At 42.1% G+C, this 27,158-nt stretch overlaps 1 protein-coding gene across 3 annotated transcripts in view; it reads right to left on the bottom strand.

The window, feature by feature from the left end:
• The window catches only part of PRKG1 (protein kinase cGMP-dependent 1), a 1,388,722-nt gene that overhangs the window by 57,100 nt on the left and 1,304,464 nt on the right, over positions 1-27,158 (bottom strand). For all 3 annotated transcript variants that reach the window (XM_043987057.1, XM_043987056.1, XM_043987058.1), the window contains one exon: positions 7,532-7,628. In XM_043987057.1, the coding sequence (XP_043842992.1) occupies positions 7,532-7,628 (97 nt within the window). The remainder of the gene's footprint in view (positions 1-7,531; positions 7,629-27,158) is intronic.

Below are 27,158 nucleotides of genomic sequence, written 5' to 3'. Positions count from 1 at the left end.
ACTTGGTCCCATCTGTAGATTTCATAAGCATGGCTGCCATGTTTTCATCCAAGTTCTTGATAAAGACTTGGAATGGGACCAGAACAAGGCCCGAGGCCTGTGGATCACAGTAGAACTCTCCCACCAGTTTAACCATGAGTTTTAGTTAATCAGCCATCTTTGGGAATACAGATTTTATTAGCTCTGAAAGCATCTACTCAAATGATCAGCCCATAGTTCTTTATCTTTTGCACAGCGTTTGTTAATTTGTCTTGTCCCAAGGCAACTTTATCAAGTACCTTGATGACATCAAGATATATGATGTCTTTGGCACTTCTTTGGAGTATGAATCCAGCAAGTCTCTAAAAAGAGAATGATGTGAGTTGAGGACATCATATTCTTAGTGAAAGGCATACAGGTGGCATAGTGGATAGAATGCCAGGCCTAGAGTCAGGAGAACCGAGTTCAAATCTAGCCTCAGACACCTACGAGCTGTGTGACCCTGGGAAAGTCACTTAAGCCTGTTTGCTTCCATTTCATTATCTGCAAAATGAGCTGGAGAGGGAAATGGCAAAAAACTCTAGTATTTTTGTCAAGAAAAGCCCCAAAGAGGTCATGGAGAGTTGGACACAACTGAAAAACAACAATCTATGGTGGCACTTAGTGATCTCTGACAAACCATCAAGGATCAAGTTCTGGGTAATGTCCACTCAACTCACTAATTAGATACTGATCAGACCATCTCTATGATGTGCTATTTCTGCTCCAGTTCTTTATCTGGGAGTCAAAGACCCACCCCTGGGATGCCAGGCTCTGATTGGTGAACATTTACTTGATCAAATCAACAGCACCATTCATTGATCATAGATTTAGAATTGAAAGGGACCTTAGCGATCATAAAGTCCAAACTCCTTATTTTATAGATAAGGAAACTCAGGCACAGAGAAATTCCATGCCTTGTTTGCTTTAGCAAGAGTTAAAGATCTTGGAGGTGGAGGGTCCTGAATTGTGGCTTTTCTGGGGTGTATCCCTAGTCATTCATTTGTTTGTTTGTTTGTTCGTTCATATCACTTATTTATAATGTTGGGGAGGGTTTGTTATTAAGCTTAAGATGACTTCTCTATTTGTTTTTTAAAGGCTCCTTTAAAAAAAAAGAAAAAAAGAAATAAAAAAAATAAAGGCTCCTTGTGTAAATTCCCTAAAAGGGGGGTATATTAGGCAAAATAATCCATCCATAATTTAGGGTTCTGGTAAATCTGAGCTGAAAACTGCTTTATATACACAGAATAAAGTGAGTCATTATCTTGTTGAATGCTTTTTTAAAAAATATAAAGGCCATTGAAAGACAATCTCTTGCCTCTCCCAAGTAACTGTTCTTTAATTTTACTCTTTTCTACTTGTCAGTGTATATGATGTATCTCTCCAATAGAAGGTAAGCTTCCTGAAGATAGAGAATGATTTTTTTCATCTTTGTATCTACAGTACCCAATACCATCCCTTACACATTACAGATACTTAATTCTTGTGGCATTGAATTGTGTTGAATGGGATGTATCTGTATCATGTAAAAACACCATTTATTTGGCACCTATTGTATATAGAGTCCTCTGTTACATACTACGGGGAAGTAAAAGATTCAGATAGATCATGATCCATGCCATCTTAGAATTTCCATCAACACAGAAAACTAGAACATGCACCTTTACATTATGTGTGCATTAGACTGGGTAGGTAAGAAACAAAATTTTCCTTTGCTCTAGTCTTAGAGAATAACATGGTCCTTCTCCTTGCCAATGCCAACCCTTCTATTTGTGTCTTTGGTCCGTACCACTCCCAGATCTTCCAGAAGCCCTGTGGTCACCCCCTCCCTTCCTAATTTTCAATCTCTCCTTATGCTCTGACTCTTTTAGGATGCACAAAAAGCCACTAGCCTTAAAAATATGTTCCTTTGACCCTCTTCTTCCTTCATGTTGTCTCTCCTCCCTTTCACATCCAACTCCTGGGAGAAAAAGCTACCTATGTTTCTTCCCCTGTTCTCTCATCTACTGTTGATTCCTCCCCCTCTTGCAATCTTTCTTTCATTACCACTACTCCAATGAAATTGCTTATCCCCCTCCCAAGGAAACCAGTGATCTATTTCCTGATAAATCCCATGGCTTTTTTCTTAGTCTTCCTTCCTGGGTGCTCTACAGAACCTGGCACTTTTGATCATCCTCTCCTTCAGAATATTTTCTCCTCATTGGGTTTTTGTGAGACTGCTTTCTAGTGGTTTTCTTCCTAGCAGTTGTTCAGTTCTGAATTGTTCTCTTCTTTAGGTTTATCATCCATGCCCTAGGGACCCATTCTGTGTATTTACATACAAGGTTGCTTTTCTATACCCTCTGCTTTTCTCTCTCTGTTCTTTTTTTTCTTTTTTGGCAGGACAATGAGGGTTAAGTGACTTGCCCAGGGTCACACAGGTAGTAAGTGTCAAGTATCTCAGGCTGGATTTGAACTCAGGTGCTCCTGAATACAGGGCCAGTGTTTTATCCACTGGGCCACCTAGCTGCCCCTTCTGTTCTTTCTTGATAATCTCATCAGCTCCTATGAGTTCAACAATTATCCGTATGCAGATGACAAATATGCAGCACATATGTATATATTGTTGTTGTTTGTCCTTTGTTATCAAAGAAGACCATGATATTGGGGTGATATCATGACTTGTACTGAATTGGATTTAAGTGAGGGAGGGCTGCACAAGCTCACCAGCTTCACTCTCTCCTCCAAAGCCATCTTAGTCCAGTGGCAAGATATGTATCAGGACAACTGGTATTTACTTATATGTATATATGATAAGTCTGTCTGTCTATCAATCATCTATCTATGTATCATCTATATCTATCCATCTAGTTCGAATCTGTCCTCTGAACTTTAGTCCAAAACCGCCATTTGCCTAATAAACATTTCCAACTGGTTGTCTCATAAGCATCTAGGTATCTCAAACTCAACAAGTTGAAAATATAATCCTCCCTGAATCTCCCTTCTTCCTAATTTACCTATTTATTTTTAAGGCACCACCAACCTACCAGTCACCTAGGTTTTCAAAGTAAGAGTCGTTTTTAATGTGTCACTTATCCCAAATAGCCAACAAATCACCAAATCCTGTTGATTCCATTCATTTATCCTTTTTGATTTATTCATACTACAATTACCCTAGTTCAGCCCCTTATCACCTCCAGCCTACACTATTCTAAGGGTCTCCTCATTGGTCTACCTGCAGCTAGTCCCTCTCCAGTTCCTCCTTGATAAAGCTGCCAACCAAGCCTAGGTATGACCATATCATTGTCCAGCTGGGGTAGTTTCGGTGGCTCCACACGGCTCTTAGGATAAAATACAAAATCCTCTCTGACATTTTAAGCCTTTCATTTCCATATGGACATGTCCTCTACCTTCTTGCTGTCTTGGAGAAACTACTGTCCTGGTCAGTAACTGGTTGCTGTCTCTCACAGACCATTATTTTAGGAAAGTCTCAGCCACTAAGCTTACTTTGTTCTCTATGCTCTGGCTATTTCCTCCTCATCAGCTGCTTTGCCATGGACAGACTTTGGTCCAGGGGCTCTACTGCCCTGATTGGTGATTGCTTCTACCAGACCCTTGTTTGAGGAAAGCCCTGACCATCCTGTCTTGCTTCACTCACCCTCAAGCTGTCTCTTTCATAGTCTCATCCACCACCTTGTTGCCACATACCCTTCCTTCCTCCTTTCTTCCCAGTTTGGAATCATCAACCATGACCAATCCTTTACTATCTACCCTTGGATGGGACGTGTCACTTTGTTCCCCAATGGCTCCTTTCATCATCCCTTTAAATTGCTGGACTAAAGTGCCCCTCCTTGGCCACCATTTCCCTGTGGATCTTTTCTCCAAAATTAAAACATGGCCTCCTTGAATGCAGGAAACATCTCACTATTGTTATTGTGTCCCCAGTGCCAAGCATGTGTTATTGTTGTTGTTGTTTGGTCAGTTGCATCTGATTCTCATAACCCCATTTTCTTGGCAAGACACTGGAGTGATTTGTCATCTTCTCCAGATTGTTTTACAGATGAGGAAACTGAGGCAAACAGGTGTCAGCAACTTGCCCAAAGTCACACAGTAAGAGTCTGAGGCCTGAATTGAACTTACGGTTTTCTGACTCTAGGCCACATACTCTATCCACTGTACCACCCAGCTGTTCTACATGACAAGTATAGCATCTGCCATATAATAATGACTGCATATGAGATTTGTGCTTGCTTGATACATGATCAGACAACTTCCTCTTAATAACTGCTCAGGGAATGGATGAATATTTGTAACTTGTAATATAAGCTGAATTTTTGAAAAATAAATCTAAGACATCAAATCTCATCTAAATATCTACCACTTAGTACATAAGTGTTGCAAAGAGCTTGGCAGATGATCTCACTTGAGCTTCATAACAACTCAGAGAAATAGGTTCTACTGGTGTTATCATCTTCATTTTACAGATAAGGAAACTGAGACTCAAGAAAGGTAAGTTTTTAGAGGAGGTAATTGAGACTCAGTCTTCCAAATCTCTTAACTGTAGTCATGAGACCATGCTGCCTCTTAAGGGAGGCATGACAATTATTATTATTATTACAAAAATAAGAAAACCTTCTTGAAGGGAGAGTAGGTGACTTCCCATGGGTCACTCAACTAATGAGAGGCAGAGGTGAAATCAGAATTTGTTTCCTGTCTCTCAGTTTAGTGTTTTATTGAGTACACCCCCGCCCCCAAAGGCATTCTCTGTACAATTCACACAAAAATAAAGTTTGAGAAGTCGGCTGAATTCAAAAGCAATAATTCTACCCAGTAACATGCTCTCATTGAATCTGATTAGATTCATGATGGCATATTTAATCTTGAAGCTAGAAATGTTACAAGAGAATCATCAAGCATTTTGCACAGAGCTCCGGGAGTGTTTTTATGTAAATTTGAGCGTACACACACACTCACTCCCATACTCACAGCCCCACTCACCCACCCCCACCCACTTACCCTCCCCTAATACAAATGCCCTCATCTTCACACTCACATACACACTCACTCCCATACTCACAACCCCTCACACCCCCCTATTCACCTCCCACCCACCCCCACCCACTTACCCTCCCCTAATACAAATGCCCTCATCTTCACTCACTCACACACACACACACACACACTCTCACAGTATTTGGAATTAGAGCACCTGGGTTTCAATCCCACCTCTGACTCTTGCTACTTAACCAAGTGACCTTGGACAATTCACTTCCCCTGTGAGCCTTGGCTGCCTGATCTGTTAAATGAGAAGGTCGAACTGGACAACCTCTGAGGTCCCTTCTAGCTCTTAAGTTCTGATTTTGAATGTTGGTTGAGTAGAACATTTCAGTTAAGATTTCAAGCCCTTGCTGCCTGATCCTGTTCCAGAGAGACGAAGAACAGCTCGTGGCCAATGCTGCCTTTGGGGACTGGGGCTAAAAATAGCTAGTGACCTCCTAGGTTTGAGGGAAAGGGGTTCCTCCATTCTTCCAATAGCAACGGGAACTCTGTTTACTGCACTGTACATAACTCACAGGAGGGCCTAACACATTGTATTGGTGTCAAATGTCAGGGGCTTCTCTGGGCTCAGCAGAGAGAGGAAAACTAATCTCTGCTTTCAGATGGAGTCTAGTAGCTTCCATGACCCTGGCACGGGCAACTCCTAGAATTTTATTTTTGCCTTAGTTAAGGGAGTAGGTGTCAGTTACTTAGAGCACAGCCTAAGAAAATATATCATAACTTATGATCTCAGGCAGTTTATGGTCCATTCATGCCTTTCTTTCCATTAAAAAAAAATCTCTTTTTTATCATCATCTGTGAAAAATAATGTTTATGCATGGTGGTAGAGTAGCTGTAAATATATAAATATTTTTCTTATAAGCTTTGAGACCCACATATTTAAAACAGTCATATTCAGAGGTCATGAAATCATTGGTGTTAGAACTGGAGTGGACTAAATCTGTTTTTTTTTTTTTTTTGGTTTTGTTTTGTTTGTTTGTTTTGGTGAGGCAATTGGGGTTAAGTGACTTGCCTAGGGTCACACAGCTGGAAAGTGTAAAGTGTCTGAGGTCATATTTGAACTCAGGTCCTCCTGACTCCAGGGCCAATGCTCTATCCACTGCACCACCTAGCTGTCCCTGCTCTTTTTTTTTTTTTTAATAGGTATTGGAAGCACAGTGAAGGAAGGTGATTTGTAAATGGCCACACAGGTAATGAGTGGCAGAACTGGGATACTAATTTAGGTCTGCCAAATCCAGTGGGAAGCTCTTTCATCATTAAGAGGGCATCTGATGGTGATTAGGAAAGAGAGAGCTCAGTTTTTAGAACTGGAAGGGTCCCTCCTTTTCCAGGGGATGAAGTCAAGATGCAGAGAGGATAAGAGAATGGCTCCAGGTCAGACAGGTAGTGGTCAAGGGGAGGGATTATCCTAAGTCATCCCACTTGTGTGATTCCAAATGTATCTGATTTACCATTAGGTCCTTGCTACATTTTTGTAGCTGATCAGTCCTAGACTGAGAGCTGGACGGGACCTTGAACCCATCGAGTGAGTCCTTAAAGCAACTGCAACCTCTAATAGGCTTGTCCTTCTTTAATGTTACAATGACACTGAATTTTGCACTATATCATCTGTCACAGCTCATCTCATCATTTGGTGAGATAATAATTGTAAAACACTTAGCATAGTGTCTGACACAGGGGACTCACTATATAAAAGTCAGCTCTTATTATGAAACAATGACTAGCATTCAAATGGCACTTTATGGTTGCCAAAGCATTTTAATAAGTCAAATTCATATAGCACTTTAAGGTATGCACTGAGCTCTACCAACATTATCTTATTTTCTCATCACACCAATTCACATCACTCCCATTTGACAGAGGAGGAAATTGAGGCAAATAGAATTTTAGTGACTTTCCCAAGGTGAACCAGCTAGTAGGTGACTGAGGCTAGACTGGAATTTCAGTCTTCCTGACTCCAGATCTAGCATTCTATCCACTGGACCATCTAGTTTTGCTCTAACTCTCAGGGTTTCCTAAGCACAGGGAAGCTTTAAACACCACCATCACCACCACTACCATCACCACCACTACCACTACCACCACCACCACCAGCACCACCAGCACCACCACCACCACCAGCACCACCACCACCACCACCACCACCACCACCACCACCACCACCAACAACAACAACAACAACAACCTAGATAAGTACCCCTTTCAAACATCTTGTTTCACCTTTCATTGAGAAGTAGAAAGTCTTGAAAGGTACTCAGGTGTTCTTTTTCTTTGAAACATTTCTAATATAAATCTGCCTGCTTGAGCTATTGCAAACTTGATGGATTGAGCTGTCACGACCCCGGACGAGGAAGGAACCTTATCGAAGGTGGCCAGAGAAGAGTTTTTATTTGAACAAAACAAAATAAAAAGTGAAACAGCCCCCTCTCCCCCAACCCCCAGCAGAAGGCAGAGAACAAAGCAGTGAGTCACCTACCAGCTCAACTCGTCCGAAACCTCCAACTCCCAGTGTGTCGATGATGTTGAAATCGGACAGCTTCAGGTTGGCGAAGAATGCCCCTTCAGCTTCATATCTGGATTTTTTGATGCGAAAAAATGGAAATTTCTTAGACGTGCAAACATGAGTGCCCCGGACAGCAGTACCTGAATGATGTGACTGGAGGATTGCGGTCACCTGTTTCAATTCCATCTTGTCTCTTTAGAGCCCACCTTTTCTTAAACTCATCCTTTGTTTGGTCCCCTTTTTGAAGTATGGCCCCTTTTTTGCTCTTCAAAGGAGCAAAGGACAAAGCACCCCCAATGAATCAGTCATGCACCTGTCCTCACCTCCAGTTATCAAGTGAAAGTTACAAATTGGCATTTTTTCTCAGTCTTGCTTTTCTTTTGTTAACTTTTTTTCTCTTTCCCCCCTTCCTTGCTTTTCAGGATTTTGGATGATAGAGTCTTTCAGGAGTTTCCCTTTTCCACAGGTTGGTAATAGTGTCTATAAATTCTGAAATCCCTGAGGTCTCTGAAGAGAAATCATAGCCAGGTCCTCTGAAATCAGATCCTTAAAACTGTGGGTCGAGGTACAAACGCCTGTGAAGGATGACTTCAGAAGCATATTAGGACTCCAAAAAATCAATAAAAAATAAAAACTGACTCTCTTCCCTTCTCCTGGTCTTAGTGCTTGTTCAGAGCCGATGCTCCTAGCAAGTAAACCCAGGATCGTGGCTAGCTTCTTATCCAGATGGTGCATGGAGGCATGGACTCAGGACTCCCAAAGGTTGCCTTGTCAAACACGCACCTCAGGCTCATGTAAATGATAAAAAAAAAAAAAAAAGCTTCCGTGGTCTTACTAGTGAATGTGAGCTTCCCAAAATATCTGCTTGCAGGAGGCTCTGGTATTTTTAGAAAGGAGAGGAAGGCATATGGATGAAGGGGATCCTCCCACTCACTGAAGCCAGGGCAGGGAGGCATTTAGCTGTCTCACAAGACAGATGGCCTTTCCCAGTCCACTGTAACCTATGCTTTCAGTCCCTGGAGCACTTACTACTGTACAGACTGGGAAGGCACCACTGAAAGCACACAGCTCTAAAATACCTTAGGGATTTTGAAGATCTTCCCTCAACATGACTCCATAAGGAAGGGAATATGCAAACCATTGTGACCCTTTTACAGAGGAGGAAACAGAGACTGGAAAAGACTTTTCTAAGGTCACGATTGTGATTAAAATCTTGACTCCAGATCCTTTACGATACCCCTGACAAAATATTGAGCGGGAGCATCTGGAGAGACACTGATGAGAAGCCTCAGTTGGCTCTTTCAGTTTCTAAATCCTAACCACCAGTTGATATTTACCCAGATCACTTGAAGGTTTGGTCCTCACAATATCCTCTTGACTGTATTTTGGGAAATTAAGAACTCTCTTACTTCAAAAGAATACAATGGCAGCACTTGCCCTAATTCGTGAGGTAGAGCAAGTGTTATTATCACCACTGTACATTGGAAGAGATGAAGGCTAGTGGTCAGAAGACTTGCCCAGGGTGATAAAAACAGTCATTGTCAGAGGCAAGGCTTGAGCCCTGGTGTCTCCTCCCTCCAGTTCAATCACCAGGAATGCACGTGAACACACATTTTCACCTATATGGCCACCTCCCTTCATGAGGAGGTCAAGGACATAGTCCAGTAGAGGGCACCTCAGAATGCAGAATGACTTGGGGATGTCGGCTTGGCCATTGCCAAGGACTTGCTCTTTGCATGTTAACACCTTTATTTTACAGAAAAAAGAAATTTTGATCCAAAAGGGGAAGTGAATAACACCCATATGGACAGGTTTGACTTTGCCCTGGGCAACGGCTTGGCCTCTCCTCTTGACAGCAAAATTCAGAGGCTTAGGAGCAAAGTCCATTCTTGCTTGGACAATGATATCTGACTACTTGTAATAAGATGGGATTACTTTGCAGTGATGGAATCTAAGCAACAAATGGGCATTTCTGGCATTCCAGCTGACTCTGTATTTTTGGAAAATTACAGGCTCTCTCACATTAAAAGGAGAAACGTGGTAGTACTCAGCCAAACAGATGCACGAGCAAACAAGCTATGGACATTCAAAGATTCCCCCTGCCCCGGACAACATGCATGCCATCAGGAATTTCCTGGATGACTGGAGACATAAATTCTTATTGGCAGTGTTGTTGAATATTCATCCTATACATTTACAGGAACGTGTCCTGCCTTGAATGTGACATTATAGGGGTCAAATTTAACTCTGATGAGAAAAGATCCAGTGAATGCATTAAGACTCATAAGAGAGTAGGCTGAGCAACAGTGGTGTAATGTTAACATTGTACCATTACAATGTAATGACAATTAGAAGAATGGAAATAGCTAAGTAGTACAATGGGGAGAGAGCTGGGCCTAGAGTCAGGAAGACCTGAGTTCAAATCCAGCCTTACACTTACTAGCCATGTGACCCTGGAGAAGTCACTTAAACTCTGTTTGCCTCAGTTTCCTCAACTCTACAGTGGGGATCACAACAACCCCTACCTCAGAGGGTTATTGTAAGTATCAAATGAGATTCTCTGTAAAAAGTGGTTAGCACAGTGCTTGGCACACAGAGGGCATGATGTAAATGCAGATTTCCTTATTTCCTTCCATTTTGTATAGAACTTGAAGGTTTGCAAAGTACTTCTGAGTGTAACACAGAGGGTATGCTAGGGGACTTCACAGGAGGGAGGGGTCTCTGCAGCTAGAGAAATCATGGAAGACTTCCTGGAGAAGGTGTCCCCTGAGCCAGACCATTTGAGGGAGAGGAAACTTTAACAGGAAAGATTGGGGGATAGCACCCTGGATAAGTATAATCACCAATAAAAGTTTTATAATCCTCTCTCTATTATATACAAGAGAAAGGGGGCAGATATGAGGGGAATAGTACTAGAGATAAAAGAGGCAAACCTGCAACCTCATTTTGGCCTCAGTTTCTTAATCTATAAAATAGGGATAATAATTTGGAAAGACCAAATGAGCTAATGTCCTTAAAGTGCTTTGCAAACCTCAAAGGACTATAGACATGTTAGCTACCATTATTATAATGATTATGATTCAGAGTCAATCTTTGCCTATTTGGAAGTTGCTGCATTTTTGTTTGTTTGGTTTGTTTTGTTTTCTGCCAGACTTCCTAAAAAAGCAGCTAGCCCCTCCCAGATTTTTATCTCCTCTTCCCATATTCTCTGTGATATGGAAGCTTGTCACTAGATAGGTGCAAATCCCTCAGTTTCTCTGTTTTGGCTTCATCATCTATAAAATGAAGGGCTCTTGACCCTCCTTAATGGAGGAGACCTTAATCCCTCCTCCCTCATTTTATAGAAAAGTTGAGTGACTTGCCCAAGGTTACTAATAAGGGGCAGAACTGACATTTGGACCCAGGTTTTCTGACTTCAAATCCAACCCACTTTCTGAGTCTCGAATGAGTCAAGAAGCCTTTGTTAAGGGATAATTATGTGCCAGGTGCTGGAACCACATAAGAGTTCCTGGCTAGTCCATCAACAGGATAACAAAATTGTGACAATTAAGAAGGGTAGTGGATGGAAGGCAGGCCTTGAGAGTTCACATTTTGCATTTAAAACACAGTAGCTTTGTGACCTTGGGCAAGTCACTTCAACTCTCTTTGAGAGTACAAGTCACCGATGAGTTTCTGGTGTGTATCAGAAGAGGGTGTTTCCGTAGTTCCCTGCACATGGATCCTCCCACTGTTCCCTAAAATAATTATGCAGTGCTGGTTGGCCTTAATTGCAGCTTCTGTAGCAAACCAAAGGACATCCTGGCTCTTTAATTCCTCCTTTACTGATGTCAAAAAACGCAAAACTCTGTCTATTTGTATTCACGGTCACAAAATAGGAGTCTGAAGAGTTTTTGGAAACTCTATTGAGTACAACCTGTTTTTAAAAATAATCTCTAAAACATGCCAGCCAGCTAGGGCCCACCAGTCTTTGTCTGAAGACATCCAATAGGGGGTAGGGGCTGCCATGACACCTGAGGAGGGCACTCCCTTCTAGGGCAGCCTCTTTCACTTCTGGAGATTGCTAATGGTTAGGAAGTGTTGCCCCTCACTACCCCCTCCACCGTGGCAGCAAGACTAACCTTGTTTCTTTGCACTTTCTGTTCATTGCTCTAGCTCTTTCCTCTAGAGTCAACAAGAAAAAGTCTAACAGCTTTTCAGTCTTTTCCATCTGACAGCCCCTCAAACTCTTCAAAGAACTATCATGGCTCCCCTCCCCAACCCAACTCTTTCCAGGCTGAACATGCACACTCTTCGTCTTCTCCATTCATAGCCCTCTTTGCCCACCTCCATTGGGGAGAGTCTCCTTTTAGTGAGACCATGGATCTGTGAATTATTGAAGGGGCTCAGTCCATAAATGTTTTTATAGTGACGGAAAGACTAGTACTTGCATTACAGTCCCTGCTCTGTTTAAAAGCCACAATTAGGGGCCAATAGAGAAAAAGGGAATTGTGCCTCTTGCTTCACTCCAGGTTGCCCTTAATCTTATGCAGTCAATCAAAGGTTTGTTTCAATAGTCTCCTAGAGACACCAGGATGATGGATTTCTTTATATTTTCAACATCTACATGTCTCTGACATGCTTCACTTTGGGGCTCATCTCTTCTTGGACATAGTTGTGTCTCCCATCAGCACAATTTTTAAATGTTTCCTAAGGTGGGCAGGGAAACATAATAGGACTGTAAGTTGTATCTCAAACTCCATCTTATGACTTAGAGGATCAGGCACAACTGACCTAGATCTGAGGGACCAGGGGTGGAATCAAAATGGTGAGCATGTCCTTTACTATTGGTCTAGACTAACTGGCCTTCTTCCTGTCCCTCCGCTGGGGCAGCTCATTTCGCTTCTCCATGGCTTTGCACTAGCTGTGCCTTCTGCTTGGAATACACTTCCCTCCATCCTCTTCACTTCTTAAAATTCCATTCCCTTCAAGACTCAGTTTAAACACCACTCCCTGAGCATCCTGGCATCCTTCACACCTCCAAATGACCTTGCATCCACTTTGCACATGTTTATGTGTAAACATATTATTTGTTTCTATAGACTGTAAGTTTAGCAAGGACAGGGATTTTGTCTGTATCTCTAGGGCCTAGCACAGTGTCTGGAATATAGCCAGAATTTAATAATTGTGTGTTGACCAAATACAGATGGGAGCATCAGAGCTGTGTTCTTAGTTCTTCAGCCAATAACATGCCCTCTCCATGGACTGAATAGATTTTTAAGAAATATCTTTACAACTAAATTCCAGGAATAATTTTTCCACTACTGCCTTATATCTGGTGGATCATAAAATTTCAATCTTGAAGGGAGTTTAGAGGTCATTTAGACCATTCTCATTTTAAAGCCAAGAAAAGTGGGCCCCAGAGGAATTAAATGACCTGTATAAGGTCACACAGCCAGTAAGGAGCAGAGATTCAAATTTAGGGTCTCTGAATTTCTATTACTCTTTTGGCCTCTCCCAAACTGTCAGTCAACAAACATTTATTAAGCACTTCCTACGTCCTATCACTGTGGTAAGCAGTGGGGATGGTAATACAAAAAAAAAAAAAAGACAAGGAGTTTACAATCCAATGGATTCCAACTCCTACTGTTCTCCCTCTCAAACTCCCTTTTGTTTAACTGTTGTGTATTCATTTGTATTTATTCACTTCATATTTATACTGTATCTGTTTATATATGTGCTTGTCTTCCCCATTACAATGTAACTTCCTGGAAGGCAGGATTTGTTCCCTTCTTTGTACTGGTATCCTCAGGGTGTAGGATGGCAAAAAGCACATTGTAGGAAATTAATCAATCTTTGTTCATTGATTGACTTCTAGATACATTAAGCAAAGTAAATCCACGAGCCAATCATTCATGTGATTTTGGCCAAACCTCAACTGTTTAAAGAGCCTATCTCACTTGGAGGATGAGGTTGCAGACTTTTATACTTCTACAGATTCTTTATTTTACAGAAGCCAAGCAGTTCTAGGGAGGCTGGGGACCAGGAACAAAAAGAGTCTGCCCAAGTCTTGCTCTACTAATGTCCTTGGGGACCATGAAAGCAGAACTATTATAAATAACACCCAGTCTTATCCAGGACCATCTGGCACCCCCATTAATGAGGCTCACTTGAGTCTTACAGAACTCATGGCAATAGCAGTTTATGACAAACTGAGATTCAGATGAATTGAGCCAAAAGAATGCCATACCCAAGTGACCTGAACAAAGCAAGTAGAATGATAAGATAATAGGCTTAGAAACAGAAAAGACTTCACAGAGACATGAGGCACAGATAGGTTAAGCAACAAACAGCTGGTCAGTGGATAAGGCAGGATCCAAACCCAAGTCTTTCCTGACTCCAAGTCCATTGCCCTAGTTGGTTACTCCCCAGTTGCCTTGGTCTAAGATTGGATAATGGAAGTAGTGGTCCTGAGCTCTCGATAATTAAGAAGTTATCATTTTAGCTTCAGTTATTCTGAAACTAGGATCATTTTTCAACTGTTGTATTCCTGGATATAATCAGTGACCGTTTCTCCCATCATCCCTCAAATTCCTGCAAATGTGTGCATTTAGTAATCCTCCTGAATACTCTAAATGTGACATCATCATAATTAATCTTTGAAATGAAATTCATTATATTAAACCCTCCTCCAAATTTGTCCCTCCTCTAAACTTCCCTTCTTCTGTGGGCATAAGCTTTGCAACCTGTGAGACCTCCTTGACAGTTCCATATCCCTTCCCCTATCTCTCTGCTCTCCACCCCACCCAATCAGTTGCCAGATCTCAATTCTACTTCACAAACTCTCTGACTTTCATTCCTTTCTCTTAACTCATATTGCCTCTACTATAGCCCAGGCTCTCCTCACCTCTCACCTGGACTATGGCCATGGTCTTCTAATTGGACTCTTGCCTCCATTCTCTGCTCTCTCCAACCATCTCTCCTTCAACTGCCCAACTGGTATTCCTAAGTACAAATCTAATTATGTTACTTTCCTGCCAAATAGTCTTCAGTGGCTCCCTATGGCCCCTAGGATGAAATACAGACTCCTCATCAGGACATTTAAAGTTCACCCTAATCTGGCTCCCCCTGGTCTTTCCAGCTTTTCTTTTATCACTCTCTTACTGCACTCTCTCGATTCTAGTCAAACTGGTCACCGGTGTTCCATGTGCATGGCATTTATCCTCCACTTCAATGCTCTTCTATAGGTGATTTCCCCATCATCAGAATCCATTTTCTCCTCACCTCAGCCCATCCTTCTTTAAAGCACAGTTCAGCTGCTGCCTCCCAAAGGACACCTTTCCTGACCCCATCTTCATCCCCTAGTTATTAGTATTCTCTCTCTCTTGAAAACACTTGGAATATACTTTATACTTATTCATCTGCATTAGCCTCTCCTTCCCCAGGAAAACAAACTCCTTGAGGACAGGAACTGTTTTTAATTTTGTTCTTTTTTTTTAATTTCTTTTTTGGTGAGGCCAGATTTGAACTCAGGTACTCCTGAATCCAGGGCCGGTGCTCTATCTACTGTGCCACCTAGCTGCCCCCATTTTGTTTCATTCTTGACACCATGCCAAGCATGGTATCTTGTCCATATTAGGTAACTGACCAATGTTTGTTGATTCAAATTGAACTATATTTATATTGAAATTGTCATGATTAGGGCCAAGCAGTCAATGAAATTCACTTTACTTAAACACAATAATAGGAACTGTTTATTTTATTTGAAATAAATGATCACACAATACTTTAGGGTTTACATTTTTGTAGTCGAGCTATTTCATGCTGAAATAATTTTGTTTTCCAAAGTTAAAAATTGGGCCCGAATACCTCGACAACAAGGAAGTAAAGGAAAGCCTCATGTCAAGGGGATTTCAATTCTAGGGAAAAATCAGTGGAATCTTTCTGTTTCTGATCACAATAAGTAAAAACCCTTGATGCCGTCCACACTGCCCCTGGTCAGTCCTAGTAGCAACATAAGGAACACCTAACTTTTAGAGTAGCTTATTGAAACAAGAGCAGGTATTGTTTTGTAAACAGGTAAGTTTGTCATTTTTGCCAGACTATGTAATCTCTTTTTCAGGGACTGACGATAACCTGATTTTCTAGACCCTACTTCAAAATCGTGGTTTTTGGAGAAATAAACTAGTTTTTTTTTTCAAATTTCATCTTGGTTATGAAATAATTCCATTTATTTTTCAAGCATCTTCCCTGGAGGAGATGCAGTCAAGAGGAAAACTCAGAAAAATATTTGAATTTCTGGCATTGGCTGAATACTAAGAAGGCTAATGTTTTGAATTTAGAATATACCTTTATTCTGAGAACTCAAAGCTTTCCTCACATTGAATGTATTCTTTCAGATCCCCTGTGAGAATATGAAGGAAATTATTTTTGTCCTCGTTTTATAATCAAGGAAACTGAAGCACAGAGCAATGTGCGATTAAAAGATAAAGGACTCAAGCTTGGTCTTCCTAGTCACTCAGAACAGAGACCGGCTCTCCCTCACTCCATGACTTTATTGAAATATCTTTTTTACTTATTTTCATACATTCATTTTCTCATTTGGTTTTATGAAACAATTATAGATAGAAAGATGTCCTCTACATCAGGAAATTAGGATGCATTGGTGCACAGATGGATAGATAGAAGGATGGATAAATAATGAGAGAGGTAGATAGGATGAATAGGTGGGTGGATAAATGAATAGATAGATGATTGGATGAATAGATAAATGGATGGATAGATAGATAGATTGACAGATGGGTGGATAGATGAATGCATAAATGGATAGATAAACTGATAGGTCAATAGATATGTGGATGAACTATATGATGGATAGATAGATGAGTAGATGGATAGATGAATGGATGGGGAGAGAGAGAGAGAGAGAGAGAGAGAGAGAGAGAGAGAGAGAGAGAGAGAGAGAGAGAGAGAGAGAGAGAGAGAGAGAAGCATTTATTAAGTGCTTTCAATGTGCCCATAACTGTGCTAAAAATAGGTGATACATACACAAGTCACAAAGCTAGTGCCTGCTCTCAAAGACCTTATGTTCTATATTTTTTTGGTGGGGCAATGGGGGTTAAGTGACTTGCCCAGGGTCACACAGCTAGTAAGTGTCAAGTGTCTGATGCCGGATTTGAACTCAGGTACTCCTGAATCCAGGGCTGCCACCTAGCTGTCCCACTTTATGTTCTTATAGAGATAAGATGACACATAAAGGGAATTGGAAAGTGAAGTCAGGGAAGTAGAAATGGTAGCTTCTCATGAAGGCAGGGGCTGTTAAAATGTTGTCTCTGTTTTTCTAGTATCTAGCATGGTACTGGCACATAGGGCACACTTAAATGCTCATCTTTCTAGGTTTTTGTGATGCTGCTTCCACCTTGCTTTCCTCCTACCTGTCTGATTGCTCCTTCTCAGTTCCCTTTACTGCATCCTCATCCAGGTGTCAGAGTGGGGGGATACCCATAGGCAGGACTTCCCCGCTATGGCTCTGCCCTGGGTCCTTTTCTCTTAACTCCTGTGATTTTGTTTGGTGATCTTACTGGAGTTCATATACAATTGTCATCTCTATATAGATGCTTCTGACCCCTTCAGTCTCATCTCTCCAAATACTGGCTGGAAATCTTAAATTCAATATGTCCCAAACTAAATTAATCACTATTCACCCCAAACCCTTGCCTCTTCCAAATTTCTTCTCAGTCACCCAGATTCTCAAGCTAGGCTTCATTCTTGAATACTCACTCTCTGTCACACCTCAGTCCTATCATTGCCAAATCCTATCAATTCTCATTTTGCAATTTCTCCCATATAGCTCTCCTCTTCTCTGACATCACCATCACCTCAGCCTCATCACCATGTGCTTACTTCAATAGTAGCCACGTCAAGCTTTTCCACTACAGTCACTCCTCTTCTCAGCAGCCAAAGTGATCTCTGGAGGCCAGATCAAGTCAGCCCCTTATGATGATCGCTAGTACCTCTAGGATCAAATAGAAAATCTCATTTGATCTTTAAAGGTCCTCATGACTTTCCCCCTTCCCCCATTTCTAATGTTCTTACACTTTCCTCCATTCTGGCATTCTGCCATCCAGTGACACTGGTTTCCTTGTTGTTATTCATTTTTTTTTTTTTTTTAGTGAGGCAATTGGGGTTAAGTGACTTGCCCAGGGTCACACAGCTAGTAAGTGTTAAGTGTCTGAGGCTGGATTTAAACTCAGGTACTCCTGACTCCAGGACCGGTGCTCTATCCACTGCGCCACCTAGCTGCCCCATCCCTTGTTGTTATTCAAACAAGATTCTCCATCTCTCAGTTCCAAGCCTTTGCATCGGCTGTACCCCATGCCTGATACTCTCCATTCTCACTTCTGCCTCCTGGTTTCCCTTAAATCTCAGCTAAAATTCTTTCTGAGAAACCCTTAATTGTAGTGCCTTCCCTCTGATATTACCTCCAAATATAATAATGTGTGTATGCACGAATACATACATATGTATTATACACATAAATACATGTATACACATGCACACACATATTTGTATTCATGCACACATGTATAATATGGACACTCACATATGTATACATATACAGATAGCATAATATACATGAACAAACATTTATGGCATACTAGAAATGGTATGTCACATATATGTTATATACAACAACACACACACACACACACACATATATATATATATATATATTTGGTACATGCATATTTTTTACATGTTGTCTCCCTGCCCCAAATAGAAAGGAAGCTCCTCATGGGTAGGGAGGACTGTATCATTGCCTTTCTTTGGAACCTCAGGCCTTAGCGCAGTGCCTGACACATTGTAAGGACTTAAATGCTTGTTGACTGACTAGCTAACTGGAAAGAATTGGATCTGAATCCTGTCTCTTACACATAATAGATGTGTGACATTGACCAAATCACAACTCCCAGAGGCCACTCTCAGATTCTGATAGGCAGAGAAGGTGCTCTTCTACATTGAGGAGATTCTGCAGCATTCCATTTTACACTGCTGAAATCACAGAAACCATCCTATTCCAGTCTCCAAAACTAGATATTAATACATGGACAATAAAACTTGGTGAGGTTTTAGAAAGAGCCCTTGATTTAGTTTCAGAGGATTTGAAATGGAATTCCAGTCCTGCCAGCCTTAGGTGACCCTGGCCAAGTCACTTCCTCACCTCCTGGGCACTCGGTTTCCTCATCAGTGGTGAGAGGCTAGACTGAATGACTTCTAAGTTCCTTTATAGCTTCCGTTCTTATGATTTGACAAAGCTTGAAGAAGCCGTACCATCTTAATCCAGGAGTTTTGCCAAACTATCCTCCCTCTGACCCAGTAGAATATGGGTTCATTTAGGATAGGGGCCACGTTGGTGTCTAGGCAGAGTACCTAGTTCTTAGTAGGAACTTAATAAATGTTTGAGGAATGAAACTATCTGAGAAGTCCAGACATGTTATGAGTTGGAAGCAACTATGCCAATCCAAGCATTGCAAAGCATTTATTAGGCACTTATTATATGTCAGGCACTGTGTTAATGGGTTGGGGATACAAAGAGAGGCAGAAACAGTCCCTGCTTTCCCCAAACTAACATTCTAGTGGAGGAGACAACAAGCAAAGAGCTACACATACAGAGTAGATAGATGGAGGGTTTCTATGGGGATGGGGAAGGAAAGGACCCTGGTTGAAGGGCTCCAAACCCGATATTTTATAGATGTGGAAACCAAGAGGCAGTGTGATGCAATAGCTAGGGAGGCAGCCTTGGAGCCAGGAATCCCCATGCTCAAGTCATATCTCTGTCCCTTCCACATTGTGAGACAAGCCCCCTCCCACCCTGCGTCACAATGTCTCAGTGCTCTAACCAGCTCTCTGGGATCGGAAGATGCCAACACATGTTGTCACTGGAGCAAAATTCCACATCAAGAATTCCTTACACCAGTGAGATCATCAAAGGTCCAGAGGAACAAAACACAACCACCAATAAAAGACCTGAAGTCTGGAAAAGTTAATTGTGTACACCTGAGGTCACCTAGCAGGTTAATGAGATCCCCAGGGCGATGCCCCGTTGTGCTAACACCATGGTGCTTCTCAACCATATGGTAACTCTCCACCCCATTTCTGAACATTCAGAAATGAACGGAAAACAACATCTGTCAAAATTGCTTTTTCCTACCCTACAGCTAAACAGTGATGGGTGCCTGTCTTTGACATGGAACCAGATTGAATTATGGGTAAGGGCAAGACATTGAGATGCAGGAGGGAAGATGGCAAACACAGGCACAATATAGAACTACAGCTGATGATAGATATATAATTACATGGAAACATACACACATAGAACACCAACATATCGGTATATAACATGCATATGCATGAGGGAATATACTATATGCATGCATGTACACGTCGACACATATAGTATATATGACTACACATGCCCATGGGTATATATGTGTGTACATGCATAGGTGCACATAACACATACAAGGCACAGATGGGCACATATAAAGGTGTAATACATGTATCCATGTGGGCACATAACACACGTATGTATTTATGCATTGCTGTGTACACAAGGGAATATATATATATATAAACACAACATGCATGCATGGTAATATAGCAGTATGCCTGCGCAAGACACATGTGTGCAGTAGCAAGTATATTGCATGTGCATGTACACATAACACACATGTACATATAACATGCATGTGTGTGTATGCATAGTATCACCAGGGAACCAGGAAGATCTGGGCTTAAATTCTGCCCCAGACACATACAACTCCGGGAAAGCCTCTTCCTCTTAGTACCCCTAGAGAACTCTGTAAGGCCTAAATTTCAGAGAAGATGCTGAGCTGCAAGAACCTCTTCATCACCTTGGAGTTCTGAACACTGATAAAGCCATAGGACCCTACCCCATTCCCTTCTCCCCCCCCATAATATATATATGTATTCCCCCACTGTCTGCACATGTTTGCATCCTCTCCTAATGATTTCCCCTCCCCGATACTTCATTGGCCACTGGAGTAGCCACTGGTGTCTCATAAGCCAACTGACCAGACTGAATGGCTCTGAGTACAGCCCGGGGGTGCTGAGGACCTGCCTGGCTCAGCCCAGAGAGGCTCAACCCCGAGTATGCCATTGGGTCACTGGTTTTGGACACACACATATGTACAGGGATATCTGGCCAAATGTGGAGGATTTGGGGTCTGCATCATAGGTGGAGATAGGATGCACAACAACTCAATTACAGCCACCAGATGGGTGGAAGGATCTAAGGACAAGGGAGACTGGACATTTGTCTCTTCGATTTCATCTCGCTTGACTCAGGCCAATGGTCTAGTTCATGGATATATGTTTAGATCCTAATTTTCTTCCCTTTTCTGTTTGTATCTTCATGACCCATCTCTGTGACCTATACACACTAACATGCTTAAGAAAGGCTTGCTGAATTGAATTCTGTTATCTACTGCACTTTCCAGCTTTGTGTTAACTTGAAATTTGACAAGCGTGCTATTTGTGCCTTTATCCAAGTCATTAATAAAATATTAAGCAGTGCAGAACCAAACAGATCCCTGTGGCCCTTCCCTACTGACAGCATCCCAATTTCACCTTAGTACTTTGCGATGTCATGAATCCACCCAGTCATCCAACCCACATCTCTTGATCTTTAAAAGACAACTAGCATTGAAGAAAGATCTGGGAACATTCCCATATTTATTCTAGGGACAATCTTTTCAAGCCTTTAGACTTCTTGAAACTTCTCATCTTTTTGATTTTTAAAATTTCCTATTTTTCCTCAACTGCTCACATTAAAAATTCCAGGACTATATCTTTTCTCATGGAACAACAAGGTAGGGGAAAAGCTTACCCACTTATTCCTCAAAGCTTCCAGTATAATCATCAGCCCACATCTGATCTACTCAATGACTCACCAGTGCCTCAAGGGTTAACTATAAACCTCTCCGACTATCCCATAAAGATCTCCACTATTTTCCTTCAGTGTATCCTCCTAGACAAATGAAAGTAGTAGCTCTTCCCCTGGACTCAATATCCCACTTATAGCCTCCTTGTATGTGCCCAGTCCAGCCTCACACCTGGAATGTCCTCTCTATGAAGCAGTGAGGTAGACCTATAGTCAAGAAAAATCAAGTTCAAATAAGCCTCAGAAAGTGACTAGCTGTGTGAACATGGGCAAGTCATTTAACCTCTGCCTCAATTTTTTCATCTATAAAATGGAAGGGATGATAGCATATTCAATAGGGTTATGAGGCTCCAATAAGATGATATTTGTATTCTGTATTGGAAACTTTAAAGTGTTATATAAATGATCCTCATCCCTCCCCATCTCCACTTCTCAGAGTCCTTAGCTTATTAAAGGCTCACCTATAGTGCCTCAGACTCCATTAAAACTCCCTGTACTTCCTCGATTGTTAATCCTCTCTGTAGCTTAAATTACCCTCTTTTTACTTATCTGAGTGTCTATTGGACATTTCAAACTACATGCCCATTTGTCATCTTCAATTCAACATACTCAAAAGAAAACTTATTCTCTTTTCCAGATATCCTCCTTTCTTCTCATCTTCCCTAATAACAATAGAGGGAGTGATCCTATTCTCTTCACTCCCCCATATCAGATCAGTGGCTAAATCTTCTGACTTTTTTTTCTATAACATATCTCACACATGTCTCTGTCTCTACACATGCGAGAGCGCGCGCACACACACACACACACACACACACACACACACACACACACACACACACACACACACACACACCCCTCTACCTCAGGTCCTTATTTCCTTTTCTAGAGATGATTACAATAACAATTAGAATGTTGGTTTCCTTGCTTCAAATTTCTTTCTCCCCATTGTGACCCCTTCCTTCCTCATGGTGGCCAAAGTGACCTTCCAAAGTGATTTGATGATGTTACTTCCCTAGTCCAAACTACAGTGGCTTCCTATGACCTCCAGGATTGAAGACAAATTCTTCCAGCACTTACACCTTCCTAACCTGACTCCAACCTGCCTATTGAGCCTTATTACTGAAAAGTCTGGTCAAAATGGCCTCCCTACCATTCCTCAAACAGTTACCAATTTTTCTCTATGCCTTTACAGTAGCTATCCTTGGAAGGTTTTTCTTCCTCACCTCTGCTTATTAGAATCCCTAGGTTCTTTTGCAACTCCATCCAAGCATCACCTATGTGAAGCCTTTCTCCATCCTCTCAGCCTCCCCCTGAACAATCATCCTGTATCTCTTTGGCACATAGCTTGTTTATGCCTGTACACATGCGTGTTGACCCCTTTGATAGCTCTTGGAAGTTAGGGGCAGCACCAGGTAGGAGAACAATAAATTCTGGTTGAAAGACTAATGGCTTGATTTGGTACTCCCTAGTAAATTGTAAACCCCTCAAGGACAGGGCCTGTTTCTCTCTTTTTATTGCTAGTTGCTGGTATAGTGCCTTATTGCACAATAGGCTGTTCATAAATGCTTTCTGAACTGAAGTGAGCTCTGAAGCTCTAAGCCTGGGTATTGGTCTGAGTAGACCTGGAGAGGATAGAAACTCCAGTCATACCGAGTGTGTGGTAGTGGAAAGGAAAACCGGTGGGTCAATCCTAGAGATTATAGGACAATAGATTGAGAGCTTGAAGGGGCCTCCAAAGTCCACCCTTCCTCCACTACTTTTTTTTTTTTTTTTAGTGAGGCAATTGGGGTTAAGTGACTTGGCCAGGGTCACACAGCTAGTAAGTGTTAAGCGTCTGAGGCCGGATTTGAACTCAGGTACTCCTGACTCCAAGGCCAGTGCTCTATCCACTGCGCCATCTAGCTGCCCCCTCACTACTTTATTTTACAGATGAAGGAATTGAAGTGAGGCTAGGGGACTTGCCCAGTACCACACAGCTCATGCGTTTGCAGGTGCGATTTGAACCCACGTCTTTCTGACTTTAAGTTCAACATTATATTTACCATGTCAAATAGCTTCTTGACAAGACAAAAAGAAGGGAGATGGGTTACCCGGGACTTCACTGTTTCCAAGGGGTTGGCTTACAGTAGTTAGAGACCTCAGGTTCCCCAAGTCTGCCTACTTCCCCATCTCCTTCATAGAGTCACCTCCCGAGGTAGCCCACCGACACCCAGCCCTGCCCCCTGTCCTGCCAGGCCCCATACCTTAGGCTATTGATCAAGGATTCCCCAATTCCACTGCGTGGCAGGAGGAGACTTAGGGAAAGGGCAGTGCCCCATCCTACCAGGAGCATAGCATCTGAGGAGAGCTGTTCTGGCCATCCCAATTTGGAGCCTTGGATGCACTTTCTCGTGGAAGCATCGTTACCCTTGATAGTTAGGCTCTGTAATACTTTTAGCATGGCACTCTAAACCCAGGTCACTTATGGGTTTGATATGACTTCTTGGACTTGGCCCAGAACCTCATCACTGGGCATGTGTACCAATGTTTCTATGGGAAACCACATTCCAAGTTCCAAACCAGCGACTTAGATCAAAACATTTGGAACACAACCCATTCTAATATTCAGGACAGTCAGTGACTTTTTAATAGTCAGTGAGGTCTTGCCACAGCAAAGCAGAAGAAGGAATGGCAGGAACCTTTTGGGTCCTGTTTCTCTTTCTTGTCTCTAGTGGCTGTCTACCTTAGTTAAATTTGCTCACTGTTGAGAAGCTATGGCATCTGGGAGAGAAGCTGCCACCATCTTTGACCCAGACATCCCCCTCTTCCACACTGCCTCATGTACAGGGATTTTGACCAACACAGTCTAACTGTAGCATGCACTTTGGTAGACCTGCAAAGGCATTCTGAAACACAGGCTAAATCTCTGGAAACTTCCTGTGTGCCCATGGATCGATCCATCACGGTGGTTTGCTAACCACTCAAATACTCACAGGAAATAGTGACATTTAAAAAGAGGTAGGGTTTCACTTCTGAGGGCCTCTCTGGGAGTCTAAGCTATCCTAGGTCATGTATAAAATGAAATCAAAAGGCTTGCTCTGGGTGGAATTTGGTCCCATTATTCAACCACTCCACCCATGCCTATGCAATAAGGTATCTTGTCCAATTCAACGTATGCCATATTTATTAAGCACCTACTCTGTGCCAAGATTGCTCTAGAGGTTGGGGATTCTAAGTCAGAAACAAAAATGCCCTGGGCATCAAGAAACTTCATTCTGTAGTCAAATTAAAATGGGCCTAGGAATGCGATGGAAAGCTAGATGGTGCTGAAGTGGATAGATAGTGGGGCCTGGACGCAGGAAGATTCATCTTCCTGAGTTCAAATTCAGCCTCAGGTACTTACTAGCTGTGTTACTCTGGACAAGTCACTTAACCCTATTTATCTCAGTTTCCTCATCTGTACAATAAGCAGGAGAAGGAAATGGCGAACGACTGTCATCTTTGTCCAAAAACCCAAAGGGTGTTACAAAGAGTCAGATATGAGTGAAAAATGATTCAACAACAGGGATGAAACGTCTTGATCTTGCAAAAATCATGTGAGTAAAAAAATAAAACAAACTTCTCTCTTTTAATCAGGTTATTTTTTTCCTCTTAACCCTGACTACCACAGTGAAAGAATAGCTAATCTAACTACTTTTAAGGGTGAATTCAGCAGTCACAAGATGCTATTATTAATTTGTGATCCAATTACACCTTAGCCTTTCTGCAGAAGCACTGCAAAGAGATGGGTAAACGGGCATTGACCTTTATCCCTGGGCAACCAAGTACTACCCATTTTTTCTGTGCTTTCACCAAGAGCTTTGCCAAAAAGGTTGTTGTGGGGATAAGCTTAAGGCAATTAATTTTATTTATCTCTATCTCTGCTCCTGACTGCATGGCCTGGCTACCTTATGTTTGATATACTGTGTGTGAGCGTTTGGGGGCACAGGTGGGATTTCACCTTGAGGCTGTGTGGGTTCAGTGTAACATCTACAGAAGGCCCGGATGTAACCTTCATAATCAAGAGCCCCTATTGCTAAGAATCATGGGTATATCTGTAGCATTCATAGATTTGTAAAGAACTTTAGAGAAATGATTTCATTTAAGCCTCATGAGGCAGCTTAGCTTCATTTCAGAGATAGGGAAACTGGGCTTAGAGAAGTTAGCGCCAATCAATCGAACATTTATTAATTGCCTACTGTGTACCAGGAACTGTGCTAAGCTCTGAGAATTTCACAGCTAGAAAGTGTGAAGGGCACCCACAAGCCCGGCCATTCCCAGTAAAATGCTCCATCTACCAAACTGCCCTGCTTCTCTGTTAGAATAGTCCTCCTCTCTCCTCCACAGCTTGTTGTGTGTAAGATTGAAGCTGATCTGGTTTACAAAACTCCCCAAACTGCCTTGGGTGGATTTTTTTTCCTGTGTACAAAATACTAAATGGCTTTGTTTCTCCTCTCTCGTAACGTCTACCAGCTGCTCCAATAACAACTAGAGTTAAATATGCAAACAAAGACATAATGGAATGTTTTATTGGGGGCAGAGTTTTGGACCCATTCTGTACATTACTCATGCTGTTTGAGAGCAAGAGCTCCTCCCCCAAACTTGGTTTCCTTTCCCAGCCTGATGGTAGGCATTGTTCCAGGGTAGGGTGGGGCCATTTCCCCCACCCAGAAACCTTGAAGCTTCTGAGCTACCTCTCAGTACTTAACAGTCCCCAAACACGCCAGGCATCAGCCAGTTAAGTGGTTTATAAGTCTGGGACTGGACATGGAACACAAGCCCTAAGTTATCTTCCATTCCCATCTGTGATTTCTCAACATCTGTTGCAGTCAGTGTCACCATCTTGGATCCCAACTGACATCTAGAATGACACGGAAGTTTAGAGAAGACTCCCTCTACCCTTCCAGTTCTGAAGAGCATAGTGGCACTCCAGAAGGGAGAGGACCCTTCTTTTGTCCCCCACCCCTAATTTTCAGCTTCTGTTTCATCTAAATGAAGAGCTGTTTAGCTGGATTATGGAGTTTGAACACCCACTGATGGGGGTACCCAGGAAAGTTATATGATAGACATCTACTGAAACTTCCTGGTATTGGAGGGGGAAATCACAGGATCATTGATTTAGAGCTAAAAGAGATCTCAAAGGCTATGTAGTCCCATCCCCTCATTTTAGAAGTCAGGACAGTGAGGCTCAGGGAAGTCACTTAGACTTCCTCAAGCCTGTGCAGATAGTCAATGACAAAGGTAGGGTTTGAACTCAGGTCATCTGCTTGCAAAGGCAATGTCTTTGACAGTAGAAACACTTCCTGAGAAGATAAAACACTTCTTTATTTTTGGAGGGATGCTGAGACTGGCTGTGGGAGAGCTGTAGAATATAGTGGGATAGAAGGGAAAAGGAGCATGGCTTTCTCTTCTCGTTGTACCAACATTTACCAACCACAATGTAGACATTTAACAGTGGCTTCTGTAGTCCTTCCAGCCACTCTGCCTACTGGAGTCTCCAGCTTCAGGTACTGCCCAAGTGCTACCATCTTACCAGATGCCGTTCCTTAGCCTCCTCCCAGGCCTATCCATTTATTAATGTCCATCACCTCTTGAAATGCCTTTGTGTTATATATACAAGTTACACAGCCCACCCTGAAG

Source organism: Dromiciops gliroides, chromosome 2 (genome assembly GCF_019393635.1).
Source record: "Dromiciops gliroides isolate mDroGli1 chromosome 2, mDroGli1.pri, whole genome shotgun sequence".
NCBI classification, from domain to species: domain Eukaryota; kingdom Metazoa; phylum Chordata; class Mammalia; order Microbiotheria; family Microbiotheriidae; genus Dromiciops; species Dromiciops gliroides.
This window is presented reverse-complemented; position numbering and strand designations above follow the sequence as displayed.